The sequence below is a fragment of the Syngnathus floridae genome, chromosome 6, assembly GCF_059516105.1.
Source record: "Syngnathus floridae isolate MCC-2025c chromosome 6, RoL_Sflo_1.0, whole genome shotgun sequence".
Taxonomy (NCBI): domain Eukaryota; kingdom Metazoa; phylum Chordata; class Actinopteri; order Syngnathiformes; family Syngnathidae; genus Syngnathus; species Syngnathus floridae.
In genome coordinates, this window is record NC_142418.1 from 15874473 (window position 1) to 15888959 (window position 14487).

The window sequence follows — 14487 nt, forward strand, 5'->3', positions numbered from 1 at the left end:
AAGGCAAAAACCCGATATGACCTTTGGCTGCCAGCTACTTCCAGCATTTCCCTGAAAATCAGGCCACAGTTGGATACAAAATGTCAGGGATACAATGAAACTTCATTTAAAAAAAAAAAAAAAATTAAACAATGGTAAGTGTTGTTCCAGCTTCACTATATCTGTCAGTGTACCTCACATTTGACAAGATATGAAAAATTAGGAGAAGATATGAGCTCTCATCAGGGGTCCGACTGACTACACTCCCGTGGAATTCCTGGCTGCCTGTGCCCACACTCCCTGTCGTCTTCACACTTTTGGATGAGTGATGGTGGAATGATTCAGGTGTGGAAAATCAGACGGGCCCACATGAGGAATGTGAGCTGAGCTCATGAGAAGAGCTGCGCAACTGGCAGCCGCCAGGAAAGAAACAACAACCCCAAACCAGCCTCAACTTTAGACACGTGAGTGTCAGCCTCACAAATTAGAAACCAAGGGGGCAGTGTGTGCATATGTGTGTGTTTGTGTGTGTGTTACCACCCCGTGCCATCCGCCTCCCTGCTTTCTCTCATGCCAAAACCCCATTAACAGCTCAGAATGGGTGCACGTTGACTCAGTAGGTCAGAATGTTACTTGACATTCTTTTGGTTGCTTTATCTTAGGATAACACACAAACTGCATGCGTTCGTGTGTGTGTGTCTGTGTGAGTATGTGTGTGTGAAACTGTATCCTAATTGATTTATCATATTAGGATACCCAGCAAGCATGCTTTGTTCTATCGAGCTGGGAAATATTCCATCCGCTCTACTTAATCAGCTAGTCTATTAAGTACGGACACTTGCTGCATTCATAGAAAAAAAAAAAGTGGGAAATTTCCAACTTCTGTGTGTCACAAAGCTTCATCTAGAATGGGCGTGCCCACGAGGATCATGTGACACAGGTGTAAAGAAGTTGAGCTAACAGCTTTGTGTCGCCATGTAAACAACACTCGGATGACGACCACCGCTCTCTTGTCATCGCTTATTGTGTGCAAAGGTCGCCGTAAAAGGGTTTTATCTTCTTAACATCAACTGTTGTAAGGAGAACATATTGATTTTGAAAGATGTCCAACAGGATGTTTGCTGAGCGCGGTGGTGTGCACCTTGTTTGGTTACCAGTGCTAACCAATGAAATAAAGGGAGGTGGCAGAGTTTTATGTTAAATCTGGAATTTTTTTTAAAGATGCTACCAAGTTGAAAGATACTTGGAAATGAGTCCTAAAATGGTACATTAGACTTTTTGTGTCTTGCTGTCTTCTTTTTTTTTTGTTGTGAGTTTAGACATAGCTACTAAATTTCATGTTGCTAAGTCAAAATTCAAGGAGCTGATTTGTGAAAACATTCAAGGGGGGGGGGCAACCAACCAAGCTTCTAGTCTCCATGTCAATTTCAAATGATTAACTACTTTTTCTTAACCTGTCTACTCATGATAAACATACCCACACAATTTCATGTTGCTAAGCCAAACTAGCTCCAGGGGCTACATTTTTAAAAACATTCCCGAAGGTGCTACAGAGTTTGTAGTTCTTTTGGAAATGAGCCTAAAACTTCAAACCACAATGGCTGACAGCCCCCCCCCCCCCCTTACAAGTCTTTTCAAGCATGGATTCTTAACTAAACTTAACTGCAGTTACTTAAAATGAACACGCCCATCAAAATTTCAAGCCAAATTGGCTTTGGGGGTTGAATTTTACAAAGCGTCATTACAAACCTGTACAGGCAAACCTTTGTCAGCCAAAAACCTTCACATGGCATGGAAATGACCATGGGGGAGAGGACTGTCTAGACAGTACCTGTCAAGAGAGGTCAACATGAGGTCATAGGTCATTCTCCGCTAATGGGAAAAGAAGACTTACATGCAGCCGGTATTTGAGGTCCAACATCCATTTTGACGTTTGCGTTATGTAGCCCACACCTGTTTGATTTTACATGTGTCCGTCAGCTCGGCAAGTGTGAATGACAGCGGCCATAATTCACTCGCGTGTGGCACATTCACCTGGAGGACAGGTGTGTTCCTGCAAGAGGTTCAATTAGTGCAAGCATGCATGTAGGAAACTCATGTGGATTTATTTATAACATGACGTAAGAAGATGAACATGTACCTCCAGGCTTCTCTCTCACGCACACACGCACACACACAGACACACATACACATTGTCAACATGCACGTTTTTCCATGATGAACGTCGTGGCTAACGTCAGGCTAAACATGACTCGACGCGTTTCTATTTACAACATGGCAGTGAGTTCGTCGTCATCGTGTTGCCGCTACAAATATAATAGACTTTTTTTTTTTTTTTCAGAGCAAACATTCAGTCTGTCAGTGCGGCCATTTTTGTTGTTGTATCTGAAAAATATTGTTCATTTGTCAAGTATATGTGTTCACACAAACTCTCTAGAAGGAATTTGTTTTTGAGGGACTCCTGGAAAATGGCTAAACGTAGCCTAAAATGACTTGACTTTTTTCAAAACAGAAGTTTGAAGAATCTCCGGGAAGGAGCCTAAAGTGACCGTTCAAACCACATGCACGTTTTTCTTGAGACTTTTTTTGTGGGTCTACTTATGATAAAGATGCCTACCAAATTCCATGTTGCTAAGTAACACTGGGGTTGATTTTTAAAAAAAAAGCTACAACGGTCCCAAAAGTCTTTGTAAAATGACCTACTGACATTTATCTGGTTTCATTTTTTTTCACTGAACATAATTCACATTACCGAGAAGAGAGCAAGAATCCTCCTTCAAGGTTTCTGACTTCCTCCCAAAAAAAACGTCCGGGAAGTCAACAACTTGAGACGATCAACAATCTATTTACATTAAGAGCTTGTCCTCTGTCCAGTGTTGGGACCCACAGTAGTTCTTCCCTCGTAATCCTCAAGCGCAACACTCCCGCTCGTGGTGGCAAAAGAGGAGCGGGTGGGATGTTAGGGAGGTGGAGGGTTGGGATGACGACGAGGAAGAGGAGGACGGGTCGGAGGTGGCGAGGAGGGACGGGTAGGGGGTCATCTTCTCGATGTTGACGTAGGTGGTGTTGAGCAGGACGTAGTGTTCGCCGCTGAAGCTGGTGAAGATACTCGCGATGCTGGACACCAGGTCGGAGAAGGAGGGACGACGCTCCGGCTTCGGGTGCCAGCACTCGACCATCACCGTGTAGCTAAAAGGAAGCAACAAGGGTTCAATCTGAGGAACAATTTTTTTTTTTTGGGTCTCAATCAGGTTTCACTCAGTGTCAAAGGAAAAAAATAGTCTGACAGAGAAGGAAAGACACATTGAAAATCTCTGCCAGCTTTGACATTTTCCCTGATTGATGCGTTTTCCTGACGAGGGCGGCTGGAATGCCGCCGCCGCGCGCGCTGAGCGCTAAGCAACCAGTCAAGATAAGGAAACACAAAGAAAAAAGAAAGCCGGCATCCGATTTCCAGGAGCAGAAGAAAAAGGGTCGCCTTGGTCGGCAGCTGTCACGTCACGTTAGGTTCAACGCGTGTTTTTGCTTGTCTGCTTCCTGTCTCTCATGCTCATAAATCAGAAGTGGAACACTTGATGTGCACCACACGCTATCTTTGCTTTGAAACCATTTTAACTGTTCACCAGGAGCAAAAAATAAACTTCATTTGATTAAATCATTGAGTTGTATCTCAAATGAAAGGTTTTGGTGAGAACCTTCCGGATTTATAATTACCTCCTTCAATATAATTAACATGATGACGCAATGACCAGAACATTTTACGCCACCCTGCATCATTTTTCAAAAGTGTGAAGCTTCTTATTGAAATCAACTTAAATTCATTTATGACTTTAAAAAAAAAAAAACATTTGTTTTTTTAAACGTTTATTTATTTATTTATTTATTTATTTAAGTTTACAATTTTTAAATTAATATATTTGAACTGTTCCTGTCATGTTTAACTTGTTTGAGCATTGGGGAAAAAAAGAAAAAAAAACAACAACTATGATATATAAGGTGAGCGGAATGCCACTTACAGGGAGTCGGGGCAAAATTCGGGCTGCAGCAAGCGGCGCCCCTGCAGGAGGAAGACGGTAATGTCGAAGGAGTTGACGTCCGAGTAGGGCGGTGCCCCACGGGTCATTAGCTCCCATAGCAGCACGCCGAACGACCACTGAAAAGCAAAAGAAGAGTCAAGAGACATGAAACACATTTCTCAAATCAAGTTATCAGTGTTTAAGTTTCAAAATAAATTCAGTGTTGTTCTGGTACCACGTCAGACTTGGTGGTGAACTTGTGCGTCTGCAGACTTTCCAGCGCCATCCACTTGACAGGCAGCTTGACGCCACTCTTGTTGTGGACGCTGTAGTACTCTTTGTCGTAGACGTCGCGCGCCAGCCCGAAGTCGGCCACCTTCACCGTGTAGCTCTCGTCCAGCCTGGCAACGCAAAAGCAAACGAAATTAACATCCGGCCCCTTTGGTCCACTTTTGGTTTGGTTTTGGACACTCACATGCAGTTCCTGGCTGCCAGGTCCCGGTGGACAAACTTCTTGCTGGCCAGGTACTCCATCCCCCGGGCCACTTGGAGTCCAAAGCCCATCAGGTCCTTCACCGTCGGGTTCTGCGGGAAAGCAACAATCAGTGAAGTCACACGAGGAGTCACATCCGAGCGTGTTGTTCTTACGTGGCCTTCGTCGCGGATGAAATTGCGCAGGTCTCCGTGCTTCATGTAGGGCAGAACCATGAGCGGCGAGCCTTCGGGCGGCAGGCAGATGCCCAGCAGCGACAGCACGTTGGCGTGGCTGAAGTCCTTCATGATGATGCCTTCCTTCAAAAACTGGGTCACCTCCTCCAAGTCTGTGATGCCTTTAGGCGAGAAGACAGGGGCGGCCAAAGAAGTAAGCACTTCTGGAAGCGGGTCAGTATGTCCGTGTGAAATGATGGCTCGGGAAATAAAACCCTCCTCCGCGTATTTTCTACCTTCCCAACTCACGTTGAACGCAATTGTCACTGTTGTGTTACTGGGTTGTATGTAAAAGGCACAGGTGGATAATTTTGCAGAGTCTCTGTATGAAAGTGGGACAACATAATGTTGAGGTTCTCTGACTGGTTGTCATAGCGACAGGAAGAAGCCTTCATATGAAAACAAAAGGCAACAAAGAGATGAGAGATCAAAAGGTCAAGATCCCAGGGGACAAGACCTCATCCCATCCCGTCCCCTTACTGTCATCTTTACTAGATTAAAATCCTCACCAGGCCACGCTTATTCATCACTTTTAGCGGTTAGAAGAAAAAAAACGAGTCTCTGATAACCTGATTGTGATGTCATACTTTGATTGGAAACGTTTTGCCGGGATGGCAACGGTATATCTGTTCCTCGCTGCCTGTGTGTAAAAAACGAAGAAGGAGCTTACGGTTTAGAGACTTGATGGCACAGTGTTGGTTCTGACCGTCCGGCTCCAGTAGAGTTCCATGGAAGACGCATCCAAAGTGACCTGCAGGGGATGCATCATATTTCATACTCATATTTAGGAAATTTACATTTAACATCTCAACTCTAATGTAGCAAATTAGCTCTCGTGTTTACACACCTCCAAACTCAGCATGCAAGAGTAACTCAACACCAGGCTTTATTCATTAACACCCCCCCCCCCCCCCCCCCCATCAATGAATTATAGCTGCAGTTTGCAGGCATGGGAGTTCTCAGGGGGGCGGCGGTGGGAATGAAATGAGCGCGACGTTCCCCTATCACGCCGTCGCAGATGGCCGAGGGTGTCGGGTTGCGAGCGCCGCGGGAATTAGTCGCGGTGAAAATCGGAGGCTCCTTTTTCCTTCACGGGGGCAATTGTGAAGGGCTGGCTGGGGTGGGCGTCCCGCAGGGTTGCGTCGCGCACAAATTGGTGTCAGAAATGCCCGTCGTGAGTTAACGACTCACCTCTGCCGATGATTTGGTTGAGATGCAGCAGGAGTCTGTCCTGGGCGATCACCACGTGCTGGACTTCGCTCAGTAAGTCGGGATGCAGACTGGACAGGTCGATGTGGACCGGCGCCATCAGCAGCGGCGACACCAGCTCGCCCTCCATCCCGAGCCCGCGGGCCAGCGCCCCCAGCCGGGGCGACAGCAGCTCCCGGCTGGACCCGAATAAGACGGGGGCAGCTCGGCACGTCTCGGGACGCTCCATGCCCTGGTCTGAAGGGGCAAATAAGACATTTCTGTATTTATGATAAACGGTGGGGGACAACAAGTGGCTTCCACGTACCTTCCAGCAGCGTACTTCTGTAGTCCACAGACTCGTGAGACACCATTTCGTTGGTGGGACTGACGCTCCTGGCGCTAGCAAGCCTGTCCAGATGTTGGATGTCGCCGCGGCCGTCGTACCACACCTCAGAGAGATCTACAGGAGGCAACCATTCACTCTTACTTAGCTTGATTTTGATGGACTTCATCAAATTGTCTTCATATTACATTAGCTGCTAAGTTAGCGCAGAGAAATCCACCAGGATGTCTTGACCGTCTCCAACTCACCGTCAATGCGCTTGTTCCTGCGCCACATGAGCAGCGTGGCAAGCATCAGCAGGAGCAGGCTGACCAACACACAGCCCACCACCAGACCGGTGTAATCCTGTTCCTGCGCCAGCGTCACCTTGCCCAGGTGACGGATGGAGTCGGCCTGCCGCCACTGGAACAGAGTTTTGGATTAGTCACAAGGGTGTGTGATGATAAAAATGTAATAAAATAATATATTCGCAATAAAAATATAATCAATAAAATGTTATCAATTATTCATTTATTTCATGATTTTAAGACAAATGTAACTAAGAAATTAAATAAAATCAGGACTGAATAGTTTATACACATGATACTGGAGATCATTTTTTTCATATATACAATTAAAAAGACAAAATTGCAAACAATGTTGAATCCAACGGAGTGTTATTAAATAGTTCATATGGACCACTTTTATCTTCAGGCAAGGTTTGATCCCCTTGAGCCTTATTGAGCCAGCCATAGACAGATTATTTATACACACACACACAAACGCACACAGACAAACACACAGTTATCTGAGGTCAGATTACATCAGTGATATTGCCCCTGCTTTTATTAAATTTAGTGGATATGAGGTTACCACTTTGACTTGAGATGTGTTTGTGTGTACGCGCAAGAAAACAGCTCAAGGATATTAGCCTGAAGATAAAAAAAGGTCCTCTGATAGTGTCGGCTGGGAGCATTTCCTATTTGAAGTTTGCTTTTGTTAGCTTTGTGCTAACTGCATGCTTTGCTCAATGAAGCGGGAGTTATCCCATAAAATATATATATATATTTTTTAAAACATTTTTAAACTTTTTTGAGCGACTATATTTTAAATCAATCTCTGAATGTTCTTAACTCCTTCTCCCAATTATGCACAAAAAATGTCTATGTATTAATTCCACTCCCGTCGATCCGGGACGTAAATGGAGATTTACACGTCTCTGTGAGCGTCTTTATTGACTTCTTCTCCGGCATTCCTTGAGCGTTCCGTCTACTTTTTACAGATAGCTCAATGTGGTAAAAGCCTCAGCAGGAGGAGACGTGACGAGTGAAAGGCTTCGACATCCGGCGTCTGCTCTCACAATAAAAGTCCAGCGTGGACTGAGACTGGCATGTGTCGCCGTGGAAACGTGCGACTTTGGTTATAAAGATCAGGCTCGTCTCGAGTTGGAACGCAGTTTTATATAAAAGCCAGAATCCTTTTCAATGGGGGTCAATTATGTGTTCCCCATCCCCCGCTATGTGTCATGGCCGAGCAAACAACATCAGGGGCAGGAGTCGGGTTGTCCGGTTACCATTAGTCAGCGCGTGAGCGTCTGGATGTGAGCTGTGGTCTACAGCAGCTCTTTCGCAAGTATTTTAATTTTGTATATTTGTGTGTTTGGTGGTGCATCAGCTACTGTGATTAAAAAATTCCGTTTAAATCAACAGGGTGACCTTCGACCTTGCGGCTCACCTCCACCTGCAACTCCTTGGCGGTGGCCGCCTGCAGCTCGTTGGGGACGGTGCACTCCAGCGTGTTGCCCACCAGCGTGAGGGTCTCGCAGCTGCGGTTGGACACGGTCAGCACCTGGCACTTCATGGCCTCGCGGTCCATGCGGTCGCCCTGTTGGTGCCACAGCGTCATTACACAACTCTCTTGCAAAGCAAACACAAAACTGAATTATCGCCATGGAGATAATTTGTTGCGTGGCTTATTATAGTCTGGCGACAACACACCAGTCACTCTTTGCTCGTTCTCACTTTCTTACTCACTTTTGTTTTTCATATACACTCCACACACACACACACGCAGACATACACACATAGACGCACGTACACAATATAGTGGCATGCTTGTTTGAGCGCAGCAGAAGGCAATAAAAAGAATGATCACATTCCTGCCGTGACAGCTCAGGATTTCCAGATTTGACACAGAGCGGCGGCTCGCACCTGTTCCCACACACACATGCATGCACGCACACTCTTAAGAAATATTGACTTACTTAGTGTGCGTATTAAAAACAATATGATGTTTGTTTCGTATTTCATGTTTCAAAATATTGCATTTCATTAGGAACGTTTGTTCGATATTACTGTATTTTTCCAAATTATTATTTAGATTTACTATGAAAACAAATGTAAGCTATAATAAATATTTCTAAAAACAATTTCATATTTAATTTAATACAAAAAATAAAATCCATAAGCAAAAATATAGAACTAAACAAGTTAAAATAATGACTTTATATACTCACAACAAACAAATAAATATACTATACCATACAAATGAATGACATGAAATATTTGTCGGAATTAGCCAAGTGTCACCATGACAACTTTGTTACGGAACCTGGCAAGAAACTGTCCCAACCTCTAAATAAAGTGTCGCAGCGACAAATGCCGGGGAGTCTCTCGTGAAGCGCCATACCAGCGTTCCTTCACGCCATCCACGCCTGGCGTGTGTTGAGCACTGTGTTTACAGTATGTTTGTCAAGTGATCAGGTGGCAAAAGTACTCACACCCCTGACTTAAGTAGAAGAACAGCTTCGTGTGTGTGTGTGGGGGGGACTAAAAGTACTAAAAGTAGCAACACAGATTTGTAAAGGTCAAAAAGTAGAGACTCAAAATGTATAAATAAAAAAGTACAAGTTAAATTTTACAATCAATTATGACTATTATACTTGTCAGCTTTGCTAAGCAGTGCTAATAATTCAAACTTATATCAGATGCTGTTTCGTTCGTGTGAAGTTTGCCTCAAATAAAAAGCCGTCGCCGATGAAGGCGTAAAGGAAGGAGGTGGATTTAACCACAGGGCCAAGGTCACGCTAGGAGAAAAAAAAATCTTTCAGCGCAGCTGCCTCAAAGCATCTGCTGTGGTCAGCAGAGTAAAATAATATTTTTTTTCAAAAAAGACCAAAGAAATAAAAATGTTTTCATTGTGTTAATTCATTTGACATTGTCAAGAGGTTTGACCTTGGCAGCAACAACAATGCACTCGCAGACATAAAGGTTGAGCCACTAAAACTGGACAAAAAAAACAAAAACCGATGGGAAACAGACTCCACTTCCTGTTTTTGTTTCTGTATTGTTTCCTTCCCGGCGTGACCCAAACAGGCGTGCACGTGGGAATGTTCGCAAAGTCAGCCACAGAGTAAACAACAAATTAGCTTAGCATTTGGCCACCTTGTAGAGCTCATACTGACTCAGCAAATGTTACCATGCTCCGGCCACGGGCAAAGATAAAATATGAATTATTCCACAATTTAGTGGTGTTTGTTTTTGTTGTCTATAAGTGCTTGAAATTTGGTCGCTAATCTGTCTTGGAAGAACCCCTGCAAAATGGCCGACAAAAACCTAACATGGCTACTTCCAAACAAAATGGACGCCTTCTTGAGACTTCACGTGAACAATTCAGTGGAAGTAGCTCCGAAGCGCTAAATTTGATCATTTTTTAGTCGTGGTCTTACCTTGAGCTCCACGACGCTCTTGTTGTCCTTGGATGTGAGCTTGGGGTCCTGGAAAAGGGGATCTTCTACGTAAATCAGGTCCCACTGGTCGGTGGCGTAGCCGTCCAGGATGAACGCCACTTTGGTAACCACCGGCGGCGGCAGGGCTAGCTTGGCCAAGGAGGGCGTGGTGCACTGGATGGAGGTGCGGTTCTCACCGTAGACACAACTCTGCGAGCAGGAGACACCAAAAATATATCTAGCACTTATTTCCAAGGCTGATTTTATTTTTATTCAGGCATGAACTGTGTAAACTTTTTCAAACATGCTCACGGGCAAACAGAAAAAGGAAATTTTGCACCAAGTAGATGGATGAAGACGTTATATAGTTTGTTGTTGGCGTCTTTGTCCTGTCAGGTGATCCATTTGCCCCATTGTTGATCTTTTCAATGCACAATCGCGCTCAGTTATCCAACTAAATGTTCACATTGTGAAAAGAAAGCGCTGGCTTTTCTCGCCGGGATCCGATCGGACGGTGCAGGAACCTCCGCTGGTGCCGGAGAGGAAATGTGAAATCTCTTTTATGTATGTGGGAAAGTTAAGACGGACAGAACATTCCGGCAGATCCCCTTTCACCCTTTGGCCCTAACTCTGCGTGTTTTTTCTTTGGTATCTTCACGCTGAGGTGTAAGGAAGACCAACTTCCCACATTGCAATGGAAACGACTGGCAAGATGGAGAATGTAACATTGGCAAAATTTAAAGTATCAGCGGTCTCTTCCTTTGTATCGTCACCCAGCAGGTGCTACTCTTTCACTTTTTTAAGTGCTGACACGTCCCTCTTGGTGGGGTTTGCAAAATGACCTCCGCCAAGGCAAAGCGCAGCACTCAGCACTCCTCTGGGGGGAGCGACAACTTCCATAACAAGGCTTTTAGCTCAATAAATGAACGCGGTAATAGCGCTAATAGACAAAACAGTCCGACACGTTCCCATCGGATGTAGGAAAACTCATTCCGGGTCAAACGGCGGCCATCAGAGTGTGCGTGTGTGTTTCGATGTGTGATGACATGTTGTAGTGTTTGTTTTTGTTGGCCAAATTCTCAAATTATCTCGCAACAGGAGCCCAGTGACAGATAAGAGCATAGCACCACGTCCTCCGCACAAAACCCTGCGGGCAAATACACACTTACACACACACTTCTTGGTACAGGTTATTTCTTGGCGTACCGTTGTGTAAGTTCCGTTCCACATTTAGACAAATAAACAGTGTCGTAACGTGAGGTTGGAACCGAAGCGTGCTGGTGCTTGCATGCTGCCGTGCCGTCCTTCAGGAGAAGACAATGGTAGTGGTTTATGGAAGCCACCACGGCAAAGAGGAAGAAGCTGAAAGGTCTTGTTAATGTGGAATGTTAGCGAGTGGTTAGCGTAGCCAATAAAAAAAAAAAAAAAAGTGTCTTTTTCCTTTCAAAGACCTTCAACGCCTTCATCCGAGTGCCAACTGGAGCGTAACACAATCCGCCAGAGACTCGTGTCTTCTGATGTGGGAATACTCGGTTGGAGCATCACAAGTTCACATGCAAGGGAACTTAATGTTGGATGCCGCCAGAGGTACACATGACGTTGAACGCCAATATTGTGCCTTAGCAAAAAAAAAAAAAAAAACGCGTATAATTCAAAGCAGCTCGACGTAGCCGTGACTTATGCGCGTGCAAAATCCAGAAGCGCCTGAAGGCCTCGCCGGGCTACTGGACTTGAATGACAAGCGGAGAAGACGTTTCCTGTTTTTGCGCTATCCCGTCCGTCTTCCATTTAGCTCTTTTCCGTCCACATCAACACACTGGAGTCTTTTCCCTTCCAAGTGGGCGTGAGGACCTCTGATGACAATTCCATGCGCCGCACACGCGAGGCTACACTTCATTTCCTTTCCTATTGCTATTCATCTTCACGGGCTTCTGCTGGATCTTCAGCTGGGAGCTTCGTGTTGGGAGTAATTAATCCAAAGGGTGAAGATAAGGTTGCAATGAGTGGAGAGGAACCACAAGGAACGGTCCTGGGTTACTCTTTGGTGCTATCGTGTCACTACTTTTTACCTCTGATTACTTCTAGGAGCAAGTTATTTCCTGCGACAAATGACTTCTTAGTTTCTTCAAGTGATGTCACTCACCACATGGAAGACGACGGCATCCTGCCCGGTGGTGAGGACCATCTCTGGCTGGAGGCCCGACTGCAGGAAGAAGCCGTGAGCAGACAACGTGCAGCCTCCACTGGGGGAGGAGAGCAAGCGGAGGTTAGCGTTAGCATCTGTTGCGCGGAGATACGCGAGATGCCCACAGGGAGGTAGAAGCTGTTAGCGTTAGCCCTTTTAGCCACCTCCCACACGGTTCCTCTTTGAGCTCTCGGAACGTCACGTTACATTTGGTGAATGTCGACTTTTTGATGAAGAAAACATGCCAGGCAACATGAATATCAATTCAATCAAGCATAAAAAAATTGATAGATAAAATATGAATAAATAAAATTTGTTTTTGTTATTTTGACATGAAATATGGACCAAAGAAAATAAAAAATACTCATATAAAATATTAGGATATACTATGTTATAACTTCAGTTCAGTTCAAATTAATAAGTAGATCTATAGTTTTGTTAAAATATTATTATTATTATTTTTTGTTTTAATTTTTCTTACATCCTCGATTTAATAATGATATGTTTGTCACCTGATGAAGGAGCGTGACGGCTGGATGCTGTTGATGAGCGGATCCTGGTTGTAGGTGAACGGCGAGGGGGCGTGTCGCTCCACAGAGTCCACCGTCAACTTGACGGGCTGCGCCGACGGGACGGAGTGCGGAGGCGTCTTGCAGGTCAGCATGCTCGACGACAAACTGTGGGCGCCAAATTACACTTTTACATTTGGGTTAGGAACATGCTAAATTGTCAGCTCGCAAAACCATCTCTGCTTAAATCTTTTCGAAGCAACAAAATTGAATTGAATTTTCCTCACCTCTGGATCGTACAGGCTGCGTTGCCCACGGTAACTTCTTGCTTGTTACCGCTGTCCAGGAAAGAGCCCGTGAGGGTCAGCATGGTGCCGCCGGACTTGGGCCCGAAGGTCGGGAAGATCTTGTGGATTATCGGGTCCTAGAATCAGAGATTGGCTTTTAAATCAAGTGACTTATGTTGAGACTTTTACAGTCGGTTCAGTTGACTTTTATGGAAGCCCATCAATCCTCTTACCACAAAGGTGAAGGCGCCCTCCATGTGCGTGACCTTGTGTCCACTGGTGACCTTGACGGCGTGTCCCGACGGGGTGAAGTTCCCAGCGAAGACGGGGGAACACTGCATCTCAGTCCACCTAAAAAAACACAACAACACCCCCCCAGAAGACACAAGACTTAGTATGCGCCTAATCCAATCAACATCATCACGTTCTGGAGGAATGCAACTGGCAAAAACTGGCAAGCGTTTTTTTTTTTTTTTGCTTTTTAATTGGTGGATTTGTTGAAAACAAGAGCAGAAAGTCAGGATGCAGATTTTTTTTCCCAGCAATTTTCCACTTAGTAGAGTCATGTGCTGAATGTGGAAATCGGGGATGGGACGGGGGGGATGGGATTCTGGGGGGGCTTCTTAACATTCTTTCTTTAACACACACAATAAGCTCCATTAAAGCTGATCCTATAGGACCCCTTTGTTGCATCCAGACACACACACACACACAGACCTGTTGAGATTGTCCTGTCTGGGAAGTTTGCAGGGGTTGCCGGCCAGCTCCACGCTCACGAGCGACGCCTTGAAGCTCTCCGTCTTGTCGAAACCAAAGTTTTGACCGCAGATGGTCACCACGGTGGAGCCACGGAGAGGCCCGGATGACGGAGACACCTGAGGAAATATATTCCCATCATTCACCTTGGAACTCTTAACTCATTCAGTACCATCGACGGTTACAGACAAAGTTATTAACTTGGTTGGCAGTGAATGAGTTAGGTGAAGTAGCGCTGGTTCCAAAAGGGACCTAGTTGGGTTGAGGATTTGACCCGGCACGTTGGGGGTCAAGTTTTGGATCCAGCAAGAAGTGGACTGTCCAAATACAGTCAAATTTGTCATTATTAATTTCTGGCTAGCATCTTAAAAGGCTACAAAAGGAATGTGCGTCTCCAAACGTCAACATAAATCTGAAATGTTTCAGTTGGATGAGATTGGCTTGTGCAGGTGTTGCTAATGTTGTGTGTTTAATGCTAGATGCACATTCCGTCCCAGAAAAGAAGATGAAAAGTGTTTTCCCAAGTTTTTTTCACGGCTGTAAAGAAAGCAATGGCGTGTCCATCTTCACTTGGCGCGGACGACCCAAGAACAACAACGGCGTCGGCGGGGAAGCTCCATCTGAGCTGAAAGCGGGCCACGGAATACTACTTGATGGAATACTGTCCAAACACTTCCACAAGCGGCATTCCACACGCCGGTCATCTGAGACGGTCGGGAACAGACTTTGTGACGGCATCACGCCGCTTCACAGCACTCAACACACATCAAACTGTTTTTTTTTGTGGTTGCCATGGTTACCTTGGTG

The 14487-nt window shown here is 45.3% G+C and overlaps 1 protein-coding gene across 2 annotated transcripts in view; it reads right to left on the minus strand.

Annotated features, from left to right (window-relative positions):
- Positions 1–2063: 2063 nt before the first annotated feature.
- The window catches only part of met (MET proto-oncogene, receptor tyrosine kinase), a 30305-nt gene continuing 17881 nt past the window's right edge, over positions 2064–14487 (minus strand). For both annotated transcript variants that reach the window (XM_088378438.1, XM_088378437.1), the window contains 16 exons: positions 13642–13799; positions 13158–13275; positions 12925–13061; positions 12641–12805; positions 12087–12186; positions 9944–10153; positions 7951–8100; positions 6486–6639; positions 6220–6354; positions 5895–6149; positions 5374–5454; positions 4644–4825; positions 4471–4580; positions 4231–4396; positions 3996–4132; positions 2064–3168 (listed from right to left, as the gene is read on the minus strand). In XM_088378438.1, coding sequence (XP_088234564.1) covers positions 2889–3168; positions 3996–4132; positions 4231–4396; positions 4471–4580; positions 4644–4825; positions 5374–5454; positions 5895–6149; positions 6220–6354; positions 6486–6639; positions 7951–8100; positions 9944–10153; positions 12087–12186; positions 12641–12805; positions 12925–13061; positions 13158–13275; positions 13642–13799 — 2538 coding nt within the window. In that variant the 3' untranslated portion in view covers positions 2064–2888. The remainder of the gene's footprint in view (positions 3169–3995; positions 4133–4230; positions 4397–4470; positions 4581–4643; positions 4826–5373; positions 5455–5894; positions 6150–6219; positions 6355–6485; positions 6640–7950; positions 8101–9943; positions 10154–12086; positions 12187–12640; positions 12806–12924; positions 13062–13157; positions 13276–13641; positions 13800–14487) is intronic.